The 10,580-nt window shown below is 33.7% G+C and overlaps 1 protein-coding gene across 1 annotated transcript; it reads left to right on the top strand.

Annotated features, from left to right (window-relative positions):
- Positions 1–7,100: 7,100 nt before the first annotated feature.
- LOC111471322 (thioredoxin-like 1-1, chloroplastic) lies at positions 7,101–9,510 on the top strand. The gene is made up of 4 exons (XM_023117041.1): positions 7,101–7,621; positions 7,787–7,963; positions 8,043–8,207; positions 8,884–9,510. Exons 1-4 carry the CDS (start codon positions 7,373–7,375, stop codon positions 9,178–9,180), a joined length of 888 nt encoding a protein of 295 aa, XP_022972809.1. The 5' UTR covers positions 7,101–7,372; the 3' UTR covers positions 9,181–9,510.
- Positions 9,511–10,580: the final 1,070 nt, after the last annotated feature.

Genomic DNA, 10,580 nt, shown 5'->3' with positions numbered 1-10,580 from the left:
TAAGTCGATCCTTCACAGGTTGTTCGTAACTAGAGCTGGGTCAATTTACTATTTTACCCCTGAAGTTACTTCTTGTTCCTTATGTCTCACTGATCCTCTAATGAACAATTGGTTTGTGGTCCAACTAGTAAACCGAATCTCTCTCAGGCCAATGAGAGGGTGGGACCCCTTGTTCAAGACCTGGAGTCGATGCTTAAGGGAACTACCTCTCTTCTATCCCTAAAAGTGGGTAGAAGTGAATTCCATCTTGCACCCCACGTTTCCAGCCATTCACCTCGTCTTACTCCTTAAATGGGAGGCCTATTGAGTCGACGAACTCGAGCCACTCTCACCCATGTAAATCTAAGGATAATTCCGAATAAACAGGAGTTCATGGTTAGCTCATGATTAAATCGAGTTACTTAGGTCATCAAATGAAAAGAAAATCAGTTTCAACAGTAAATGACATTACAAAGTGAGAGTGATTTTCTTCATGGTCCGATTTTATGCAATAATCATTGCATAGGACACCCCCACTCACATGTCTCCACATGTATAATTTAGTGATCACATTTTTATGTCATATACAAAAGTGGGTTGCATCCACAGTGACCCTAGGATAAAGTACTCAGCCTTATCCTCATACTATAGATCATTTTGACTATATACTTGAACTTGATCCACTCTTATGTCTCTACATATAGTTCAAGTAATCCTACTATAGTCAAGAGGGTTCTTAGTTTATTGGGTTTAGATTAATAATAGTAAAGTTCACTTTATTCAATAACAATTTTTACGGAAAAAACCATAATAATAACTTTATTGAAAATAGAATATGTTTTTTTGTTTACAAATTATGAGTTTTAGGACATAAAACCCAACAGTAGCTGCTGTTACCTCCCTCTCTCTCTAGAACTTTCTCCCTTTTAGAACTTTCTCTCTCCCTCCTTTTTTTTTTTAATTCTTTTCTTTCTTTTCCTTTCTTTTCCTTTTTAATTATCTACTACTAACCTCAATTCGAAGTGCTTAATGAGAGGGAGGGTATAATGACTAAATTACCCTTTCGAGTTGACTTTGACCATATTTTTAAATTTTCATCCTTTTTCTTTTATATTTTTCTTAAGTTCTTTTATTTCTACTCATTTTTTCTCTTTTGCCTCACCTCGAACTTTGGTCTCTAAGATCTTCAATAAAATCTCGAGAGTTTGGCTTTAAAGGAAAAATTAGACTTTAAGCTTTCTATTGAGGCTCGGGTCTTACAGATATGAACCAAGAGACATCAAGCATACAATATATTTCAATGAAGATGTGAAGGAAATATGGTTGAAATTATCAAAAGATATTTCAATTCATGCCACATGGAAGAAAAATGAAGTTTCATCTTATAAATTTTGGATAGATTACAATTTTGAGTAATTGAGAGTTATTGTATTTCATTAATATATTTTAAGACATTTTATTTACTTTAAGTTACAATTACATAATGGTTAATTATGGTCATTAAGTATGAATGTTACAACTCTTGGAATGTCTTTAATAGTTTCATTTTAAGGCTATATTATTTGTGAGCAGACTTGGAAAATGTAGTAAAATGAGCATTTGTGCTTTCTTTAGCCAATGGCTAAATTTCTTTGCAATTCGATGTAGTTTATGTTGCATGTAGAATCATTCAAGCTCGACATGATCAATCTTGCTTGTGAAGTGATTCGAATCTCAATCAAGTGTTCTTGCATTGAGATATTTGATCAACAAGAATCATTCAAGCTAGACATGATTGATCTTGCTTGTGGAATGATTCGAATCTCATACAATGTTCTTGGCTTGAGATATTCGATCACAAGGTAATCTGAATCTTACTCCCCTTGTAGTGATTTTCTTATCATATCAACATGTATAGTGCCGCTGAAGGGAATGAACTCTTCATCCACGTAGCAGAAGCATTAGGAACCGTTTTGATTTTATTATGAATTAAAAGAAAAGCAATAAATATGAGAGTAAGTATTCTACCTTTGTAGAAACCCTAGCCTGCAAGACTCCTCGGAGTATTCCAACCATGTAGAAGTTCTTCAACATTCCAAAAGATCTTCCTTGCTATGACTCGAACACAAGGCTAAGACTTGTGGGAGTCTCTTGAAAGAAAATCCCAAAGGGATTGAAGAAAGAGTTTCGAGAATTCTTTGGACATTTTCTGGAGAAAGAGAAAGTGGGAGAGATTGGTGTATGTTTGGCTCAACCCAAAGATCCTATTTACATAAACTCTTGAAGAATATTTGTCAAATAATATATTTGCATATTTAATATATTAGAATATTATACCTTATACAAATTATATTATAAGATATCCTAATATATATTTAACTAATTTGAATCTCATTCAAATTTCAAATATATTTTTATTTAAGGTATCAAGATTTAATATTTAATTGTATTAAATACTATAAATATAATTTTTCTTTAATATATTTAATATATTAAATATTAATTTGAACTCTTCAAATTAATATATTTTTCTCTATTTATATTTAACATATCTAATATATTAAATATTAATTTGAATCATTCAAATTAAATATATTTTCTCTATTTATTTAATATATCTAATATATTAAATATTAATTTGACATTTCAAATTAAATTTATTTTCTCCTTTATATTTAATATATCTAATATATTAAATATGAATGTGAACACTTCAAATTTTCTTTCAAATAAATTTAAACATTTTATGTTATTATGAGCTAGGGGACCTTATGGACCTACAGATTATAAGCTCCAATTATATAAAATTAATTAATCAATTTCCATTCATTGTCACTCCACTATAGACCTAGAGTTGCACTCTTATGCACGGTAGGACAAGTCATATCCAATCAATTTCCATTCATTAACTATAGGTCGCTCCACTATAGACCTAGAGTTGCACTCTTATGCACTATAGGACAAGTTATATCCATTGATATAACCATTACAAGCAAGTCGATCCTTCACGAGTTGTTCATAATTACAGTTGGGTCAAAAGTTTGTTTGACCCCTGTAATTAGATCTTTCACCTTAAGTACCACTGATCCTCGAATGAACAATTTGTTTAAGATCCAATCATAAACCAAGTCCCTCTCAGGCCAATGAGAGAGTGGGGTCTTATTATTCAAGTCCTGAAATCAGTACTTAAGAGAAAACTCATCTACTTTCCTTATATTATGTTCCTAAAATAGTAAGCATATTGAATGGGGAGTCATTCTCACTCATGTAAATTAAAGGACAAGTCCTCACAGGCACGAGTTCATAACTCATTCAGGATTAAGATCGAGTCGCATATGATCATCATGTGAAATATTAATCTTCTCAATTAACGGATTTATAAAGAGAGATTAAATATTTCTTGGTCCAGACTTATACACTCATTGTATAGGATACCCCTACTTACATGTCTCCACATGAATGATTTGGATCAAATCATTTGTAACGGTTACAAAGTGAGTCGTATCAATAGTGTTATCAGGATAAGGCACCCCAACCTTATCCATATACTATAGACTCTTTAGGTTATTACTTGAACACGATTCTCTTGTATGTCAACGACATACGATTCAAGATTACATTAATAACCTTGAATTTTCATACAATAGATAATAATTAAATTACAAATAAAACAATAAAAATTATTGTTAAAAACTAAATAATTAATTACGAGGCGTTGGGGCATAAATACCAACAATCTCCCACTTGCACTAAAGCGAGACATGTATCCTAGTGCATCCCTACACCCAACATGTTTTTCCACTAGCCCTAGAGAAGATGAGACATGTCACGTAATCCTAGACATTTTAGATGACCCTCAGACACTTTAGCCTAGAGAGCTATTTTATATAATCAAAATAATTATCATTAAAAGTCATCTTAGTCACTACCACAATGCTTTCTCTCAATATCATTCTTTATAGATTGATCTTTTATAGTTTCCTTAATATTAGTCTTTGTGTCACTATCATCACAATGAAAAGTGACCGACTAAATCACATCTAAAACACCTTTCAAATGGTCAAGAAATTATTATAGTCATACAAGTCATTTTGTTGCTTTAAAAGCAAAAAATATTCCGCTTGTATACCATACTTCACAATGTAAGGTAAAATTGATCTTAACATAAATTTCTCTAAATTTATGTAACTAGTGTATCACTTAAAGATCAAATCTTTAACTCCATACACAATAAAAAACTTCATACACAAAATAAAAAAAATTCTCATTATCCATTGATACTTTGAAAAAACTTTAATTTTTCACTTAATGGTCATACCATTAGTTTAACTAAAATAATCTAACTAACTGTATATTTGTATATTTAACGTTAATTCTCATATACGCATTAATTGTCTCCCACTAAGGAAAGGTAATTAATCATAATTTCAACATTTGAGGTTACTTAGGATACTATTTCTCTTATTTCATATTTCAATGATCATTACCATTCTTTGAAGTCTTTGACAATAATTTTGTCAGTATAATATATATGAGACAATATTAAGGTTTATCCTTAAATCTCTAATTTTAGGACATAGAGAATTATCCCAAATCATTTATTTGGAATTGGTTAGGTAGTCATCTATTTATGTTAGATTGAAAGATTAGTAATATGTCACCAACATAATTTTTTTTTTTTTTTTTTATAAGATTTTGCCATGATAGCCTCACTAGCGTCACTGCTAATGTATTTAACCAAATCTTGGAAGACATGTGACTCTAAGCTGCATCTGGAAGACACGTGACTCTAAGTTGCATCTTATGGAGTTCACCTACAACAACCACTTTCAGGCAACTACCAGTATGACATAATTCAAAACCATATATGGAAAACGATGCAGGTCCTTGATTTGCTGGGACGTGGTAGGTGAACGGGAGTTGTTGGGACCAAAGTTAGTCCAAGCCACTAATGAGGCCATGCAAAAGATTAGGGTAAGGATGCTCAATGATCAAAGGCATAGAAACTTGAAATTTAAGGGAGGCGATAAGGTGTTCTTGAAGATGGCTCCAACGAAATACATCTTACGGTTTGGATGGAAGGGCAAGTTGAGCCCACACTTCATTGGACCCTTTCTATTTCAAATTAGACCAGAGGCCTACAGACTAGGCGTACCACGGTAGCGCTCGACAGTGCATGAAGTATTCCACATATCCATGCTTTAAAAGTACGTTAATGATCCAACAGATTACAAGCGTCTACAATAGATGAAGACCTAAGTAGAGAAGTGAAGGTCCTATGCTCTACGTAAATAGTTTTCCTCAAAGTATTGGAAAAATCAGCAAACAGGAGAAGTAAGATGGAAACAAGAAGATTATCAATGTTGTTCTAAGGTTAAATTATTTTGGTGGGAGAAAGTTGTTTATAATGTAAGGAGTCATAAGAAAAAACATTCCTCAAACCCACAACCCAAAGAAATCTAATCCTTCCACCATACCTCCTCCTCCAATTGGTTCCCTACTATAAATGAAAATTCTCTCTTAATTATTGTAAAAAAATTCTTGACCTTAGGAAGTTTCTCAGGTAAACCTAACTAATCGCTTCTTTCCAATTTTACTCTTAAACCTTTGTTTGAGTCAGTTGTGTCACTTTTGTGGCCATTTTTAGATAAATCTTTCTTTGAGTCAATTGTGTAAATTTTGTTGCCATTTTTAGATCTCAGTTAAAATAATCTAGGTTTTATTTAGTAAATAAAATGCCTAAGTATTAACCCTGTATTCTAAGAATTTATGATTTCGAATTAGAAATTAAATATCAAAATTAAATATAAATTATAGTTTATCATATATATTATATTTGATATTTTATTACAAGGAAAATATAGGTATCTTTTCATTTATTACTATTTTCATATCCTTGTAATTTATTTGATTATAAATAAGATAACTTTCACACCATTTAGGTGTGGTGGATTAATCAAACATTCACAATGACCCTATCAGAGTCGATTTTGGCATTTATAGAGGCATTTAAGATAAGTACGTCCAATGTTTGGCCAATTTAAAATGTCATAAGCTAAATTAGAAGCTTAATTATGAAGATTAGGTAGACTAAATCACTCAATCATATTCAAATCTAGTGTTGTGAACTCACATAAGTTGACTTGAATTTCAAGTGACAGATCCGGACTAGCTCCAAGGATAAATTAGTGACTTTGAGTTAAGTTACTCTTGGTTTGGTTGGATGATTTGATTGTTATATGAACGACACATGCACTGTGGTTCTGCATGTAACATATTTTATCATTGTATGACGTGTACTATCTTACATTTATGCTATGTGATGCTATGTTGTAGAGCTCTATTATATTAGGCTATGTCATGTTATGTTGTGTGTAAGTCCATAACATCACTTGTAAAATATTTTAAGCAAATTATTTCACACGTAATAGACATATCATGCATGCAGTGATGACTTTATTTTTAATAGGAAATCGGGTCGTTACATTTAAAAAGTGGTAAAAAACCTTTTTCAGTCCAAAGTTTAAAATATGATTTTAATGCTAATATATAAATTAATATAAATAAGCATGGTTATATTTGTGAAATCATTTTGATGGAAAATACATTAACATAATAAATTATTTATTTGCTTAACTATTATATATCAACTTGTGATGTATACACACTATTCTAAAAATGTTTATAATTGAAATAATAAACTATTTAATAATACCTTAATTAAAAACTTATACGTCTTACATTTATTTAATTATTTAATATAATAACTCAATAATAATTTATTTATATTTAATTTTATTTCAAAAAAAAAGTTATTAAATAAATAAATTACTTGCCACCGTCAATTACAAAAAAACTAAACACAGATATTTCATTTTCAAACATTCTATTTTGGAGACATGAGGAACAAAACCACCAAAGGTTATTTCAATTGTTCTCTCAATATTTTGTAAGGAAAATTTAAATAAAAATAAAAAAATAAAAATAAAAAGTTAGATTCCTAAAAATACCAAACATCTGTGTATTTAGATTCCACGATGAAATGGGATAATGATATCCATTTCTGGTCTCCGTCGTGGTTCCACCACGTGTCTGCAGTTTCCCGTTATATCCACAGAACCCGAAAGCAATGGGACGTTGCGTTATCCATTCACAACCCTATATCTTCGATGTTGTTTCTTGACCGCTCCATTTTCCCTTCATTTTCCTTCGCCTAGAAACTTCTCTCTTCCCCTTTTCCTCCTCCTCCTCCTCCACTTCATCACAACCTCCTTATTTCCATCCCCGATTATCTCGTTCTTAATGATCTTATCACCTACCATATATCCATTTAAATTTCCCCCAATTTTCCACCTCCTAATCCCTCCTACTTTCTTCAATCGCTCCGATTTCAATACATTCATCGTTGATTTCAATGGCGGACGCTGTCAGCAACATTTCTTTTTCCCCCTCTTTGCGTTGTTCTAATCATCTTCCTCCACCAATTTCCGCCCTTAAATCCCTCAATTCTTCTTCCTATCCCTTGAATTGGCAACGCCTTTCTGTCAATTTACCCTCCACCTTGCGGCCGTTTTCGATCAGCGACTCCAATAGCCGAATAATAGAGTTTACAGAAGCTAGGGACATCTCCAGGAACTCTGTTTCTCCTACACGATCTTCGACGGTATCCCTAATTTTGTATTTTCATCCTTCTCCTCATATTAGGGTTTCTTTTTCTTGGTTTCTTTAGCTTCTCTGTGTTTATTTTCTTTGATTGTTGTGATATGGGTCATTATGAACAGAACTATTATGCAATTTGTTTAGTAAGCCTTTTGTTGCTATTCAATAGAGTGGGTTTCGGGTTCCAAAAGCTCAGAAATGGTGGGATAAAGGGTTGCAGCCTAACATGAAAGATGTGACTGGTGCACAAGATTTTGTGGATTCTCTTTTAAGTGCAGGGGATAAGCTTGTTATTGTTATTTTCTTCTCCCCTGGTTGTGGTGGCTGCAAAGCTCTTCACCCGAAGGTCTTTCCTCATTCTTTAGTGTCTTGGAGAATCTATGTTCCATGTTTTCCTGCTTCTGAAGTTTGTTTATGCTTTACAGATGTGCCAATTTGCTGAAATGTATCCTGATATCCAATTTTTGCAAGTGAACTATGAAGAACATAAATCCATGTGTTATAGCCTTGGTGTTCATGTGCTGCCCTTCTTTCGCTTCTACAGAGGTGCGCAGGGCCGCCTTTGTAGTTTTAGCTGCACTAATGCAACGGTAAGACATCTTCAAATAGTTTGACAGTGTTATCAGATTATAATATTTGATTTGTGTATGTTCATTGAGCTGTTTTGTGGTTTCCTCGGTGGCTCGTGAGTATCAAACTTCTGTTGAGGATTGTTGGGAGGGAGTCTAACATTGGCTAATTTAGGGAATAATCATGGGTTTATAAGTAACGAATACATCTCCATTGGTATGAGGCCTTTTGGAGGAGTCGAAAGCAAAGTCATGAGAGCTTATGCTCAAAGTGGACAATATCATACCATTTTGGAGGTTCGTGATTCCTAACATGGTATCAGAGTCATGCTCTTAACTTAGTCATGCCAATAGAATCCTTAAATGCCAAACAAAGAAGTTGTGAGTCTCGAAGGTGTAGTCAAGAGTGACTCAAGTGTTGAACAAATGGTGTTACATTGTTCGAGGACTCCAGAGAAGGAGTCGAGCCTCGATTAAGAGGAGGCTCTTTGAGAGATTGACTAATTTAGGGAATGATCATGGATTTAGAAGTAAGGAATACATCTCTGGTATGAGTCCTTTTGGGGGAGCCGAAAGCAAAGCCATGAGAGTTTATGCTCAAAATGGGCAATATCATAACATTGTGGAGAGTCGTGATTCCTAACAACTTCTGTCTCTGCTAATGCACTTGTTTGATAAAGAATTGGTGTGATCTCAGATTAAGAAATTCAAGTATGCGCTAGCCAAGCACAACACGGAACGATGCAGCCTTGGCCCGACCCAAGGGTTGGAGGAGAAAGATCTTGTGGCACTTGCTGCAAACAGAGAACTCTCATTCAACTACACGCCTAAACCAGCAGAAGAGGTTCCCATGCCCATCCCTGCCACTGTGGGAGGGCTAGGAATATCAGAATTGGATAAATCACGTTCGGACTCGGAGCAACTGCCTCTTCCTCTACCTTCAACTTTCCTAAAGAGTGGCCATGTCTCCAAGGAGAATGCCTATGTGGGATGAAGCTGATACCCATATCGAAACCGTACTACAAGAGCTGTTTGTAAAGGTTCGGGGTATATTAATGAAACCTGGTGAAGTTGGTTCTTTTTTTTTCCTTTTGTTTTCATTTTCAGTGGCTTGGATCCCAGCCTGCTGATTCTTTAGAATATCAGCAGCTAGCTGTGTGATTGGTTGTATGTAGTCACTTGTTGTTGTTGTTGTACATGGCTGTATAAAGCTTCTCTGCAAGATTCTGAGTTTAAAGTTTTCTGAAAGACTGTAATTAGTAAATTGGTGGCAGTCCAATGAAGAATCTTGTTGTAATGAAGTTTAAGATTTCCAGTTGGATCAGCTATGCCTTGCATTGTTATCTCTTATTCTCATACAATCATGTGACTATAAAGATATGCAGGAGCTCTAAGATCACAGGGAAATGCCTGCAAGTTCAATCCATTCTAGGCTCGTTGTGAGATTTTATGGCAGGACATAATATGCTTCTAACAAGGACCCGTTGGCAGACACCGCGTTATTGCTAACCTGCAAGCATATGAAGGACATGGCAGCTCCTCATCAATTTAGAAGTGATTTAAGGAAAGGTCTCAAAAAGTGTGTGAAAACCTACTTGCCATATCATTGTTCGCCTCGACCTCGGACCCTCGTGGTTGACAAAATTCTCCAAACCCAGGGAAACATATGTACTACTTTTTCTTTTAAAATAAAATTATTACTACGTGCATATTGTAATTGCTATTTACATAAAATTAAGTGATCCCGTGGCAAAGTTCAATAATTGAAATGTCATTGATCTACCCTAACATTGACAATGTGACCTATGTGTGGAAAACTAATTAGACTTAATTCCATGGCATCCTTAGCTGAAGTCATCATCCGTACATTAGACCCTTGTCTTCAATTGAAAAAATGTTAAGCATAGGATGAAATATTCCTTGGACCTATTTTCTTTTTCGAGTAGGATTAGATGCATTGTACTTCTGAGTTCCGGTCAATATTTTGAAAAGCTTTGGTACTTAAAATTTTATGATTTTGAAACATATTGAAAATTAAAACATGAAAAAAATAGTTTCACTATCGGGTCGATTTTGCCATATTTTTCGTTATAGGTTACAATTGGCGAAACTTTGACGTGATTTTAAGCAATTCTGAAACCTTAATTTATCATGCTAGACTCTTTCTATATATAAAAGACACGGGACTCAAGCAAAAATTAAGAAGAAAAAAAACTGTGTAGCATTGAATAAACAACCTGACAATGCGAAACCCAAGCACAAAAACTCTAATCGCGTCGTTTCTAAAAATCAATGAAAAAACAGAGTTCTAGTCAGTTTTTCAAAAAGTTATAGCAATGAAAGTTAAAATTTGATGTTTTGAAATGTATGAGAAGTAAAAACACGAAAAAGTAG

The sequence above is a fragment of the Cucurbita maxima genome, unplaced genomic scaffold (genome assembly GCF_002738345.1).
Source record: "Cucurbita maxima cultivar Rimu unplaced genomic scaffold, Cmax_1.0 Cma_Scf00050, whole genome shotgun sequence".
Lineage (NCBI taxonomy): Eukaryota > Viridiplantae > Streptophyta > Magnoliopsida > Cucurbitales > Cucurbitaceae > Cucurbita > Cucurbita maxima.
This window is presented reverse-complemented; position numbering and strand designations above follow the sequence as displayed.